At 38.7% G+C, this 15,287-nt stretch overlaps 1 protein-coding gene across 2 annotated transcripts; it reads right to left on the bottom strand.

Moving 5' to 3' along the window:
• Window positions 1-6: 6 nt before the first annotated feature.
• Window positions 7-13,160, bottom strand: LOC125140675 (C-type lectin domain family 6 member A-like). Of its 2 annotated transcripts, XM_047809832.1 has the most exons (7): window positions 13,058-13,160; window positions 12,439-12,940; window positions 12,152-12,241; window positions 11,895-11,966; window positions 10,457-10,611; window positions 10,228-10,340; window positions 8,289-10,101 (listed from the first exon to the last, which is right to left on the bottom strand). In XM_047809832.1, the coding sequence occupies exons 2-7, from the start codon at window positions 12,581-12,583 to the stop codon at window positions 9,939-9,941; spliced, it is 738 nt and encodes a 245-aa protein (XP_047665788.1). In that variant the 5' UTR covers window positions 12,584-12,940; window positions 13,058-13,160; the 3' UTR covers window positions 8,289-9,938. The 2 variants fall into 2 exon arrangements, 1 of the variants encoding a protein (XP_047665788.1); XR_007139883.1 differs by lacking the exons at window positions 8,289-10,101; window positions 10,228-10,340; window positions 10,457-10,611; ... (1 more) ...; window positions 12,152-12,241; window positions 13,058-13,160 and adding exons at window positions 7-78; window positions 237-326 and having other exon boundaries at window positions 12,439-12,535.
• Between the last annotated feature and the right edge of the window lie 2,127 nt (window positions 13,161-15,287).

Genomic DNA, 15,287 nt, shown 5'->3' with positions numbered 1-15,287 from the left:
TCTTACCACTGCATGCAGCGAGATTTTCCTGAACTTGCTGATGCTTCACCTTCAGTTCTTCATACAGTTTTTCTATCTCTAATGAGAATAAACAAAGAATAAATAAATAATTATTAATAACAAAATGGGCAATTACTAGAATTACTATTAGAAAATAAGAAGCACTGTAATAAAAACGGAAACAAAACGGAAACTGTAATAAAAAAAGGAAACAGGAAGCTCTTATAAACACTTACCCTTGACTTTATGTTCCTGCGTCATCAATGTTTCAGTAACATTAGAATACTGCTCACTTAATATCTCATATGAAACCACTTTATTGTGATCTGTTGAAGAAAAATACTCAGGGTTAAATGAATTCACAGAGCAATAAAAACTAAATGTATAATTAATTAAGCAAAGAAATTTACGTTTTTCATGCTAGGATGAATTCATATCACTTAATGGATCGAAGGAGACACTTTATAATGATTTGATGATTGATAACAAAGATAAAGTTATAACACTTACAAAGGATCCCTACAGCACAGAGTGTTAATAAAACACCAAGTATTAGGAGACCAAAAGCATATCTGAAGATCTTTCCTGGTTTCTTCTTGTCTTTTAGCTCAGTGTGGTCAGAGATATCTGAGAGAAAAAGGTTAGTTATTTCATACATCTTTGCACTATAGATAAAGTCATTTCCAGACCTAATGCCATGCACAGTTACAGTATTTTAAAAAGTTCAAATATTTTAGGAACTTGTTCCCCAAAAAGAAAAATAGCAACCCAAATAGTTTTACTTCTCTAACTTCATAACACAGGAAAACAAAGAAAAGGAACCTGCCCCCAAAAATGAAGTCAGGTTTACATACAAACCATTTACCTGTTTTACAATATACCAATAGTTTTTTCTGTCCTTTTGTGTGTGTGTCACTCCCTGTTCCTTTATAAAAAAAAAAAAAATAAATAAAAAATCCTAACCCTAAATAACTCTGATTAGAGGAGAACTAAATACTGTCGTTCTGGCAGGTTCTCTTACATTTACACAGGAAATGTGGAGATAATCATTATAATGATTTTATGTTATGAGGTGTAAATGTATTTTTTTGTTGTCATTTCATAACCTCATTAGTTCTTCTCAGTATCAGTATTTAATCATCAAAAGAAACACATACCTGAATTTTTCAGCTCTGAGCGACAGTCTTCTGTATTCACATGAACATCATCCTCTGTGTCTGATAATGAAGAGTGAACCTGTTACGGGTCGCCATGCCGCGAACGGCACAGAAGTCAAAGTGACCACTAGGGGATGACCCAGAAACAAGCTTCAATTCAGCTTTAAAGCATCAAATCCTCCAAAAACACGAAAAAACCTATTTACCTATTAAAGTTTATACACTCAATATTTTTTTAAGCCCACACACAAAGCACAATATGATTCACAGCCTTCATACTATTAGAAAAAAGTTTTGGACAAAACTGACCTAGGTGGCGTTAGACCAGTTTTTCCCTTACTTTTAGACGCGTCTCTTTATTCACTGGGGTAATATATTCCAAAACAAATAGTCCACAAAAATCCACACAGGTCCAAGGAATTGAAATCTGTAAGCCTTTTAATATGCGCAAATATTTATATTAATAACGCAAATATTCCATTAGTGTTCTGAAAACTGGAAACAGTAGTGCGCCATCATCTCGTTTTGCCGCTCTAACTTCTCATTGGGATATTCAAAAATTCTAAGTCTATGTCATATTTATAGCCCAGGTCCTAACGAATCAAACAAGCCCTCATTTGAGCCAATCGGTGCTTGTATGGCAGAGATAGACGGCTGAGAATCCAATGATGGCATGACCTCATTTTTTGGGAACCCGCGTTTTTCTGACAATTACTCCTTCCAATAGCAATGAAATGGGCTGGGACCTATACAGCTGTTTAGCCAATAAGCAGACGATTCCAACGGTATGCGGCATGCCGTATGTTCTTTGCCTGTGTCTGCGTGAACGAGCTGCGCAGAAGAATTCTTGCGTAATCCTTGAACTTTTGTCCGTCTCACAGCTCAGGGTGTCAGGTTACAGGCCTGTTTTCACACCAGATAGAGAGAGAGTCTAGGCTTATTTATGGCCTTTCAGACTGAGCCTGCAGCCTTTTAATTCAAAGTTATACAGTAAACAAGTACACAAATACGCTGCACCAGACGACCATGTCCGTAGAAAAATATTCATATAAAATCCATTTTTGGGTCTTTTGACTTGAATTTTTTTTTGGTGAAAGCCAAGACATGTGGCTATGACTCTCAGTTGTTATTTGGTCCCTAGCATTTTCCAGAAAAATAAGATTAATCAGTTTATCAGGTAAACAACCCAGGCGGAAATGAAAACCTTCCATTCTAGCCTCTGTAACTTTGTGCCAGTAAGGCCTAGAATCAATCTGAAACTAGAGAATCTCTTCTTTCCAATGAGATCAGGCTCACCCCTGTGTGCCAAAGTATGAGGGAGCTGTACCACCTTTTGTTGGGCAAGTCATGTAGGCGAAAAACGTGCAATAGGGGGCGAGATCCACTTGTTCAAGTAAGCGATATTAAGCATAATAATCAAAAATGTATTTAAATAATTTAACATGTATAAACATTTCAGATATCTACCTTTTGGAGAATGATAGTTTTCACTATCGTCCATTTTGTAGAATTCAAAACTCATATCTTCATAGACAGATGGCACTTCTGAACCTCACTATTGTTTCACTACAAATGAAACAAGTGACTTCTGCTTGCTAGTGAAAAACTCGGGGTAACCCGAGTTTTTAAATCTCTGTGAAAAAAGGGAATAATTTCTGATACAAACTTCCTGAAAACGAGTTTTGGGTCGATGGGTTTGACTACATTGTGTTTATTACAACAGACCCTGGTGTGAAATGTTTCAACTGTGGAGGCACAGGGGGCTTGGTCCGTGCATGTCCAGAAAAGCTGAAGAAGAATGGGGCAACAAACAGGTACACTGAACGGGCCAAGGCCAATTGGCAACAGGGATTCTGGATGAGATGGGGCCCCTGTGTCCACTCCCCCCGAGGCTGAGTCCGTTGCAAATGACCCTCCTGAGGCCCATAGCTGTAGGTCCTGTTATGACCATCCCCCCAGTGGTCGTGGCTAGGCATAGTGTAGACAACCCTACTGCTGCTGTGGCTAAACCAAAGGTGGCAATGCAGGAAAAACTGAGCCTGTGATTAATGGAAAAGGTATGGGCGAAACAATACTCGTGCTCCACAAACAAGGAAACCAGGTGAAGGAACCGAAGAGAGCTTTAACACAGAAACGATTCTGCTTCCATCTCAACAGTGATACTGACGTTGAGATGAAAGCAGAACTGGTTTTTAAAATCCCAATGAAGAAAATAAAAAGGTCTAAAAGTAAAGGTAATAAGCAGGCAAAAAACACTGAGTCAGAGGTGGAAGAAGACAGTGATGATTGTTCTACTGAATCCAGTTCGGCACAGGTTTTACAACTTGATGAAAAAGAGGTGGTCTACATAGCTGCAGACATCTCTAAGTTTTTAAAGGCAGTAAAAGAGGGAAAAGAGCAGTAAATCTATCTAATAATGAGTGCCAGGGGCGGTTCTAGACCCTTTTTTAGGGTGGCTGCAGCCCCCCTGTGTGTGATCTCAGCCACCCTAAAACTAGAAGTAGAATTTTTATTTTCAAAAATAAAAAATAAAAATTACGTTAAAATGCAGGACGTGTCATCGATGGAAAGAAAATTATTTATCAGATTTTTTTTTTCAGAATTATTTATCTTTGTAGAAGCCAACATTCTGATTTCTGTTATAAGCTTATTATTATTATTATTATTATTATTATTATTATTATTATTATTATTATTATTATTAATCTTAGACAAAAATTTATTTTAAAAAATGCAGCCTAGGGCGTTCGAGCCACATGCACCAAATTCGGATATGTCGTAGACCCTGGTCTGAAGTTTGTTGCTTCTATTTTTCTAAGCGATCGGAATTCCAGCATTCCCTGTACGGAAGCTCAAAGTGGCCTTTTTTCCCATAGACTTCCATTATAAACTTTTGAGGTTTATAACTCGGCAAGTTTTCGAGCGATTTAAACGGAACTCAGACAGGTTCTTTAGGACCTTACTCCGGACAAATTTTTATTCCGGAGTTCCGATGGAATTTTCGGTTTTCCCGTAGTCGACGATCGAACATCCCATAGACTTGAATAGGGAATTCCGAAAAGTCCTCTAAGCTCTCACACACACAATATACATCCAACATTAAGAATTGCATGTACTGTTATATGCAGTATAATAAGTAGAATCCCATAATGACTGCAGTATTGACATGAAATGTCCAAACCCTCAGTAGCCACTTTTTGCCAAAAGTATTGGCACCCCACCGGGTATTCTGGTGACGTCACTCGACACCACATGACGTCACGTGTAGCCCCGCCCCCAAAACAAGCGAAATCAAAAATTTGCACAACATGGACATGTGACATATCAAAACACTCAGCACAATGAGGGAACTGCCCCATGGGTATTCTGGTCACGTCACGTGACGTCACGTGTAGCCCCGCCCCCAAAACATGCGAAATTAAAAATTTGCACAACATGGACATGTGACATATCAAAACACTCAGCACAATGAGGGGAACTGCCCCACGGGTATTCTGGCAACGTCATGTGACGTCACATGTAGCCCCATCCCCAAAACAAGCGAAATCAAAAATTTGCACAACATGGACATGTGACATATCAAAACACTCAGCACAACGAGGGGAACTGCCCCACGGGTATTCTGGTCACGTCACGTGACGTCACGTGAAAATTAAAAAATTGCACAACAGGGACATCTGACATATCAAAACACTCAGCACAATGAGGGGAAGTGCTCCACGGGTATTCTGGTCATGTCACCTGACGTCACGTGTAGCCCCGCCCCCAGAACAAGCGAAATCAAACATTTGCACAACATGGACATGTGACATATCAAAACACTCAGCACAATGAGGGGAACTGCCCCACGGGTATTCTGGTCACGTCACGTGACGTCACGTGAAAATTAAAAATTTGCACAACAGGGACATCTGACATATCAAAACACTCAGCACAATGAGGGGAAGTGCTCCACGGGTATTCTGGTCATGTCACCTGACGTCACGTGTAGCCCCGCCCCCAGAACAAGCGAAATCAAACATTTGCACAACATGGACATGTGACATATCAAAACACTCAGCACAATGAGGGGAACTGCCCCACGGGTATTCTGGTCACGTCACGTGACGTCACGTGTAGCCCCGCCCCCAAAACAAGCAAAATCAAAAATTTGCACAACATGGACATGTGTCATATCAAAACATTTAGCACAATGAGGGGAACTGCCCCACGGGTATTCTGGTCACGTCACGTGATGTCACGTGTAGCCCCGCCCCAAAACAAACAAAATCAAAAATTTGCACAACATGGACATGTAACATACCAAAACATTCAGAACATTGAGGGGAACTGCCCCACGAGTATTCTGGTCACGTCACTTGCTTATGTCTGCTCACCTCCAAAAGTATTGGCACCCTAGTGGTCCAGTAGCTTTCACAATCTTTCTGTCCACTCGCCTCCAAAATGCACCGGCCTTTGCGAATACTTGCACCGTCAAAGCCAAAATCAAAGATTGTCGCGACGAACTTTACAAATCTAGTTCATAATTCGATTCGCTAGTTTGCTCATTCTTTGCAATCTGAAGCAATTGAGTACTGACTCACAAATGAAACATTTCTAACTCAAGATTGTATTTACCTTTGGAAAATTCTGACTAGTACTCACACTTACAGATTTAGTAAAGCACACACACAAATCATTCAAATAACATTCAAAGACATGCTTGTTTTTTATAGATGTATATACGACGTTTTTTTTAAAACGTAAATGCTGAAGAACAGGGAGGAAAGAAAGCTGGAGAAAGTGATAAAGACACTGAGGCAGGCAGAGTGTGCCTTTTGGCTTACTATGTATTCATATAATTCATTCATTCATTCATTTTCTACCGCTTATCCGAACTTCTCGGGTCATCGGGCATCAAGGCAGGATACACCCTGGATGGAGTCCCATCACAACCCATCACAGGGCACACACACACTCTCATTCACTCACACAATCACACACTACGGACAATTTTCCAGAGATGCCAATCAACCTACCATGCATGTCTTTAGACCGGGGGAGGAAACCCCCGAGGCACGGGGAGAACATGCAAACTCCACACACACAAGTCAGAGGCAAGAATCGAACCCCCAACCCTGGAGGTGTGAGGCAAACATGCTAACCAGTAAGCCACCGTGCCCCCCCCCCCCCCAGTCATATAATATAAAATATAAAACTCTTCTTGTTTTAAATTCTCACTGAGGGCTAAGCCCCCTTAAAGATGAAATCCTAGAACCGCCCCTGATGAGTGCAATAAGTCCAATATCCCTTAACATGGTGCTAGGGACCACAGAAAAAGAGCAACATTTTATGAACTGGCGAAACAGTAAAGAGCAGATGTAATTTTCGTGCAATAAATGCAGTGATGCAGGGAACTCTTCGGATTGGGCAAGTGAGTGGAAAGGGCTTGTATTTGTAAGTCATAATACTTCTATTAATTGTAGTGTTGCTTTTACTGTATGCTTTCAGCCTTTTACTCTGCAGTGATGTTGAAGAATAGGGAGACAGCTTAGAGTAAGCATTGCAATTGGTTCCTATATGGAGAATAACGTTATAATTGTAGGAGGAGATTTTAACTGCACTGCAGTCAGCCTAGACAGAAATGCATCTCAGAAATGACTGTGTAAATGAATAGAGACACACAAGCTGAGTGACGTATGGAGAAATTTTCACAGATCACAGAGACATTACACATTGTCACACTGTAAGGAAAACAGTGTCTCACTGGCAAGACTTGATCGATTTTATTGTTTTAAACATTAGCTGAATATTTTTAGGTCAAGTTTTATTTATCCTGTGGGCTTTTCAGATCATTTTATGGTACAGTGCACTTTTAAGAAATGTAATGTAAAGCCATGCAGTGTGTATTGTCTTTTTAATGCGGCACTTTTAGATGATGTTAATTTAAGAGAGTTTAAATTTTAGATGAGTTTAATTAATATTTAGTTTTATGTTTTTTTGGGAAACTTTTAGGCTTCAGAAGCCATGTTTTGCCTCTTTGCAACAGTGGTGGGATGTGGCAAAAGTACAAATTAAAGTATCTCAACAGTACGCTCACAATGTGACTAAGAACATCACCAGATCACTTAGGGCACCAGAAATAGAAGTTGTGGATCTCCGGAGTTTTGGTAGAGTCCACAGGAAATCAAGGCGACATTGAGGCTCTCAAAAGGAAAAAAAGTTGGGTGATTTGTTGGGCATAACAGTACAAGTGGTGCTAGTCCGCTTATGCTTCAAAAGCTTAACAGAGATGGATGCTTCATCGAAGTTCTTCTTTGGTCTTGAGAATAGTAATGGACAGAAAAGGCTTATACATGCTTTGCGAACAGAGTCAGGGGAGCTTGTAACTGAACCTAATAAAATTCGCAGGCAGACAGTCAGCTTTTCCTCAAATCTGTACTAACTGAGCTTACAGCTGTGCAAGAGGCGGAGGAAGTCTTCCTCCAAGATCTTCCTAGGCTAGAGGGTTCAGTGAAAGAGCTTGACAGGGAACTGGCCCTTGAGGAGTTAGAGGCTCCTTCTGGATGACTTGGAAAAAACAACTCTAGACGTTAACTCAGCATCTGGTAAGAGTCTCTACCAACTAAATGTTAAAGAATACAACAAGAAATGTTTGATAGGATAGTATATGCTCGATAGGCTGAATAATGATGTTATGGCGAACTTTGTACAAACCACCGTTAACAAATCCAGAGGTTACACATGAGTGTCCTTTTTGATTACAGAGGGAGATGATTTTTCATGCTTTATCTAACTGGAAATGGTTGCTTTCTCAGCTGTATTATAGGGCAATCAAATCCAATACTGCATTAAATACGGCAGTTTATGGCTGTTCTTATGAACATGCGTCCTATTACTCATCCTCTGTTACCCTCCTGAAGACAATATGACTATATTGGAACTGGAATTCTGACATAGTGCGTCATCATCATCATGTAAAACAATCAAACAAACAAAGAATGAACAAACATTAGATTTTTAAGACATCTAAATGTTTATTAAATCTTAACTGTTTTTAAGGGTTATTAAAGCAACTTAACATTACATAATTATGTACATATTCAGTAAATATTCTTTAATTCTCAATAAGCTATTTTGTGTTTTCATTATAAAGTAAAATAATTAATTTACATATTTTGAATAACTATGTTCCTTAACTCTAATAATAATAACAACAAAAATAACAATAATAATAATAATACAAAGCATATAGAAATCAGAAAATTTTAGAATAGACATGTTTGCAGCATGGTTTTGAAACAACTTGTGAGAACACCATCAGTAATGCCATCAGTAATCAAAACCTTGCTTTCAGGGATACCTAGTTTAATGGTGTTTAATGTCTGGTTATTCCTGGGGTTTGGAAATTTGTTTGTGGGAAGGCTGTCTGCAGCTAATCAAAGGCTAAATGTGGGCTTAGTGCTCTGTGGTATTTAAACAGCATCATTTAAGAGTACATGAGGTTGATAGATTTAGACTTTAAATGTAAGAATGGTGAATTTCTTCGAAAGGTGACATTTTTGCAGCTATGACACTGACCCTCTTCGTGGCGGATCAGCTTTTCTCTTTTTTACCCTTGTGGACACTTTTGTGATGTTCATCTAAAACCCTTTTGTGATATTCATCTAAAACCCTTTTGTGATATTCATCTAAAACTATATCAGATTAATTATTTTTTTAAAACGTTTTGCATAAATCTGTTAATCAACCTCAGTTCTAATCAAATCTTTAAAATCTTTTAAAAAAAACTACTTTTTATTTACTAATTAATTACTGATGTCACAAATTTGCATAAAATATACACAAAATGACTTATTTTTTATATTTTTTTCTTATTATTTTATTTTAAACTTGATTTTTTTTAACCTTTTATTAAGTCTTGAATATGTCAAAGATTACTAGCAACAATGGCTTTTATAAATTGGTAGTTTTTGTGTTACATTAGATTGTATGTCTCCATATCAGGGATTTTTTCCCTTATTGACTGCCATTATAACCACATTTTTTCAATGCACAGCTGGGAAGAGCAAAAAAGTGGGCCATTGATTTTTACATGGAGTTCTATGGAGTAATTGGTTGTGTGTGTGTGTGTGGGGGGGGGGGGGGGGGGTGTGTGTGTGTGTGTGTGTGTGTGTGTGTGTGTGTGTGTGTGTGTGTGTGTGTGTGTGTGTGTGTGTGTGTGTGTGTGTGTGTGTGTGAAAAAGAGAGAGAGGATGTGTGTTCAGGCTTTCTAGCAGCATTAACTCAATGTAAAAAAGCCTGTCTAAAAATGGGGAAACGATGCCACCTAATGGACGAAAACGTTCAGAAGTGTCCAGAAGGGGTAATTTGCTCCTGGCTATAGACTGTATTTATTGAATCCACAAATAAATGTCCCATAGAAGTAAAGTAAAGTGACTGGATTAGTTTAAAGATATAATTAAACTCTGAAGCGGAACCTCTGATAAGTCATTAAAACATCTTCATGGTTATAATTGTCCAGTCTAATTGTCTGTGTCATTCAAAGAAATAAACTTATTTAGATTCAGAATAGTAAAACTGTCAGATACTAAAGTTTCTACAAGACAGCAAGAGAAAAGCCTGAAAAATACATTCTCTTATATCACCTAATCTTCTAACCTGCAGGTCTGTAATTCAAGACCATTTAAAAGGTGAAATATTAAAGATAATGTAAAAGATTCCCTCTAGTCCAAAAAGTGGTTAACATGCATGTAAAGTTAAAGCTGCTATTTACACAAATTGGAGTGAAACAGTGGTGTTTTATTTTTCGCAGATAAATTGTTTCTGCTTAAGACAGGAAGCATCAAACCATTTATCTGTGTCAAAGAAATCATGACCCAGAGCAGCACAGTTCTCTCCAGAAGGGTCCTCCTCTTTCCAGTTATCAGGCTCATTTGCTCTCCCAGGTTCACTATACCAGAACCTTCAAGGAATAAAAACTGTAATAAGTTTCTTAAATAATTAATACATTTTATGGAAATAATTAGTATATGCATTGCTGGAACTTGTAAATGAGTTTACAGACTATGTGAGTGAACACTGTCCTTACGTTACACATGTCTCCTTTAAAGGCTTTTTGTTCACCCACATCCACTGACCCTCAGTCTCCAAGTCATTCAAGCCAATCCAGTGTGTTTTTCTACTTTGTGAAACTACAAAATCCTAATTTAGAAACCAAAATACATAACATAACACTTACACCTGTAACCAAATCAAGTGGAATAGAGACCAATAATTAAATTTTATCTACAAATTGTAAAGAGAAGCTCTACACTCACCTGTTCAGTTTGACTGGTTATAATCACCAGGTGACCTCCTTTCTCCACACAGTAATCTCGACTCTGTGCCCAGTTCTTCTTAACAGTCGAGAAGTAGTAACACTTTAAACCAAGAGACTTCCATCCTTTCTCACATTGTCCATTGTTTTTATTTGCTTTTCCCAAGACAAGATGAAAACAATTAGTTATGAATAATATAATTAGTTTGGATAATATATTTGCATACTCTATAAAACATGCCTTCGCTTTGGATATTTTTGTTCATATGGCTATAAAATTATCATGAGTAATATACTACTAATAGCAATGATGCATTTATATGATGTATTGCTACAACAAAATACTGATGCCACAAAATAATATGCTACAAATAATTGAAATGTGCCATTTAAGATGAAAGTAAAGACCAATGAAAATGTGTCCCAAAATCAATCAGTCATCTATCTATCTATCTATCTATCTATCTATCTATCTATCTATCTATCTATCTATCTATCTATCTATCTATCTATCTATCTATCTATCTATCTATCTATCTATCTACCTATCTATCTGTCTGTCTGTCTGTCTGCCTGCCTGTCTGTCTGTCTGTCTGTCTGTCTGTCTGTCTATCTATCTATCTATCTATCTATCTATCTATCTATCTATCTATCTATCTATCTATCTATCTATCTATCTATCTATCTATCTATCTATCTATCTATCTATCTATCTACACTATAATGTTCTGTTGGGTTGAGACCTGGACTCTGTTCAGGCCAGTCAAGTTCCTCTACACCAAACTCACTCATCCATGTCATGTTGGAACAGAAAGGTGCCATCCCCAAACTCTTCCCACAAAGTTGGTAGCAGGAATTTATAAAATTAAGTGTTCCTTTCCCTGGAACTTTACACTTGGCACAATGTAGTCAACAGGGCTCTCAAGTTTTGAAGACAGGCAAGGGTGACATTTCCAACCCACCCCACCCACCCCCAAGCGACCACCACCCCCCCCCCCCAACCGCTATCAACCGCTAAACGCAGAGAAGTGTTATTTGTCACTTGAGAGAACATGTCTTTAATGCACTAGAGTCCAGTTGTGACGTGCTTTACACCACTGCATCCAACGCTTTGCGTTGCTCTTGATGATGTACACCTTGGTTGCAACTGCTAATACATGAAAACATTCTCTACGCACTGTTGTTGAGCTGACCTAAAGGCCACGCGAAGATTGGAGGTCTGTAGCTATTGACTCTGCAGAAATCTGGCGAGCCCTGTGCACCTATTCTTTCACAAATGCTTGCAGAGGCAGTCTGCATGCCTAGGTGCTTGAATTTATGTACATATGACCATGGAAGTGATTGGAACACCTGAATTCAGTGATTTGGAAGGGTGTACCAAAACTTTTGGCAACATAGTTTATCTACAGTATCTATCTATTGTGATGGGAGAATTTTACCACTGCAAGCAGCAAGATCTTCCTGAACTTGCTGATGCTTCACCTTCAGTGCTTCATACAGTTCTTTTATCTCTAATGCAAAAAGAATAATTTGTGATGCAAAAGGGTTTTTAGATAATGAGAATAAACCAGAAAAAAATATTTGAATTATTATTAAAAGGCAAGAAGCACAAAACTGTTGTGTTTTTAATCCACATATATACACTGCAGCTACAGCAAACTATTAAAGGAAACAGGAAGCTCTTATAAACACTTACCCTTGGCTTCATGTTCCTGCATCATCAGTGTTTCAGTAACATTACAATACTGCTCACTTAATATCTCATATGAAACCACTTTATTGTGATCTGTTGAAGAAAAATACTCAGAGTTAAATTAATTCACAGAGCAATGAAAACTAAATGTATAATTAATTAAGTAAAGAAATGTAAGTTTTTCATGCTAGGATGAATTCATCTCACTTGATGGATCAAAAGAGTTTACTTTATTATGATTTGTTGATTGAGAACAAAGATAAAGAAGATAAGCACAACTTAACACTTACAAAGGATCCCTACAACACAGAGTGTTAATAAAACACCAAGTATTAGGAGACCAAAAGCAGATCTGAAGATCTTTCCTGGTTTCTTCTTGTCTTTCAGCTCAGTGCGGTCAGAGATATGAGAGAAAAGAGTTGTTATTTCATACATCTTTGTTCCAGAGTCATATCGAGACCCACTGTGAAATAAAACGATTTCTGTTGCTTTTTACATTATTAGTTTGATAAAATATAGATAAATATTAGATTAGATATTTTTAATAGGTTACATTAGATTTGTCCCATTATAAATATTTATATATAATATTTATATAAAAACTTTGAATCCGATATCCTGGTTACTCGTTTCCTGGTTACTATTGTTATGTGTGACATAACACTAGTCTGAATTGTTTTGTTGTTGTCATTCACTAACCTCACTAGTTCTCAGTATCAGTATTTAATCATCAAACAAACATACCTGAAGTTTTCAGCTCTGCGTGACAGTCTTCTGTATTTACATAAATGTCTGATAATGAGCAGTGAAAATCTTTTAATTTACAACACTTCATGTAGACGATATCAAACATAACCATCAAACATGTATTTAAATATTTTTATATGTATAAACATTTCAGAAATCTACCTGTTGGAGAGTTATAGTTTTCACTATTGTCAATTTTGCAGAGATCAAAACTTATATCTTCATAGACGGCTTGCATTTCTGAACCTCACTATTGCTTCACAACACATGGACTGAGTGACTTAAGCATCTCGGTCTCACTCTCAGTTCACACTAGCAAGCAAGTCGTCATTATTGTGGTTTTCTTCTTCCTGAAATTGTGATGCTGATGCTTCAGTCAGTTCTTCACACATTTTTTTTCTCAATGGAAAAAGAGAATAATTTGGTTTGTAGATAATGATGAGAACAAACCAGAAAATAAAGAAGGGTATTTTATAAAATATAAGAAGAACAAAACACAACAACTGAGTTTTTAACCCACATGTAAAGTACAATACAGTACAGTACAGTACAATGCTAACTATTAAAGGAAACAGCAATTGAAACCACTTAGTATAATATTTTTACTCTAATTATTCTTTTATTCTTTTTACTATCGAAGGGATCAAATGATACAGATATTTCACAAAAAATATTCAATATCTATTGTAGGATGGCCAAAATTAGAAGCCGGCATCATTACTGACATCTAACTCTATATCTGATCTCTAACTGTAGGATAATTACCATTTTCGTCCCATTGTTTAACCAGTGCTTCACTTTAGAATCTTAAATTGAACTGTGAAATTGAAAAATTGGTAGTAATTCTACAAAATTATTTAGAATCAGAAAGGAAGTGAGATACAGATAGTATCTCAAGTGCAATAGCAGTGGGAGAGATGTACCTTCCTGAGTGGATGGTGGAAAGTAACACCTCCCCCTCCCAAGAGGCCCCTACTTAAATAAACAGAACTAACTATAACAACCCTTCAGTACTTATATTATTGTTACAACCTGTGATATTGTTTGTGTTCTACTATGTGTGTTTCTGTGCTATGTATTCTGTGCAGGTCAGGCTCCCAGAGTTTCTGGCCTGCCCTTACTTGTCTTGATTAAAATGTGTCTTCTGTTTCATTACTCCGGTGTCCGAACTTTCTGAGGTGAAGTTTCAGATCATTCTCAAATCGACTATAGGTGACCACACACACACACACACAAACAAACACACACAAACACACTTCCGTACTTTTTATTTAGTTTCCACCTTTTTTCCACCCTTTTCACTTGTTTAGAGAAGATGAACAGATGGAAATTTTAAGTAATCCACACACACAATCTACTGATGTTCTAGTGGTGAAGACAAGCTAAAAAATACAACATTTTACAATGTGGCAGAAAAGTGAAACTTTATGGTGTCTGAAAAAGATTTTTTACATAAATTGTGTACATGGTTGTTGACATGTTAAAAATAAACAAATTATATCTCATCCTTGAACCGCCACCTTATTGTGGTGGAGGGGTTTGCATGCCTGAATGATCCTAGGAGCTATGTTGTCTGGGGCTTTCTGCCCCTTGTAGGGTCTCCCAAGGCAAACAGGTCCTAGGTGACAGGCCAGACAAAGAGCGGTTCAAAAACCTCTTATGAAGAAAATTAAAGCAAGGTCTGTGACGTCGCCGGTATGGCATAACCGGGGCCCCACCCTGGAGCCAGGCCCAGGGTTGGGGCTCGCATGCAGCGCCTGGTGGCCGGGTCTTACCCCACGGGGCCTGGCCGGGCTCAGCCCGAAGGAGTGACGTGGGGCCAATCTCCTGTGGGCCCACCACCTGCAGGAGAAACCGCAAGGGGCTGGTGCAATGTGGATTGGGTGGCAGTCGAAGGCGGGAGCCTCGGCAACCCAATCTCCGGACACGGAATCTGACTCTAGGGACATGGGGACTCTAGAATGTCACCTCGCTGGGGGGGGAAGGAGCCTGAGCTGGTGCGGGAGGTTGACAGATACCGACTACAGATAGTTGGGCTCACCTCCACGCACGGATTGGGCTCTGGAACCCAACTCCTCGAGAGAGGCTGGACTCTCTACTACTCTGGAGTTGCCCGTGGTGATAGGCGGCGGGCTGGTGTGGGCTTGCTCATAGCCCCCCAGCTCAGCAGGAATGTGTTGGAGTTCACCCCGGTGAACGAGAGGGTCGTTTCCCTGCGTCTTCGGGTCCGGGGAGAGGTCTCTCACTGTTATTTGCGCTTATGGGCCAAATGGCAGTGTAGAGTCCCCGAGCGAGCTTCAGCCTGGGTGGTTGCAGAGGCAAAAAATTCGAAGAAGAAATTCTGGCAAACCGTCCGGCACCTCATGAGGGGGAAGCAGTGCCCTGCGCACAC

This window comes from Tachysurus fulvidraco, unplaced genomic scaffold (assembly GCF_022655615.1).
Source record: "Tachysurus fulvidraco isolate hzauxx_2018 unplaced genomic scaffold, HZAU_PFXX_2.0 HiC_scaffold_51_np12, whole genome shotgun sequence".
In the NCBI taxonomy this organism is placed as follows: Eukaryota; Metazoa; Chordata; class Actinopteri; order Siluriformes; family Bagridae; genus Tachysurus; species Tachysurus fulvidraco.
This window is presented reverse-complemented; position numbering and strand designations above follow the sequence as displayed.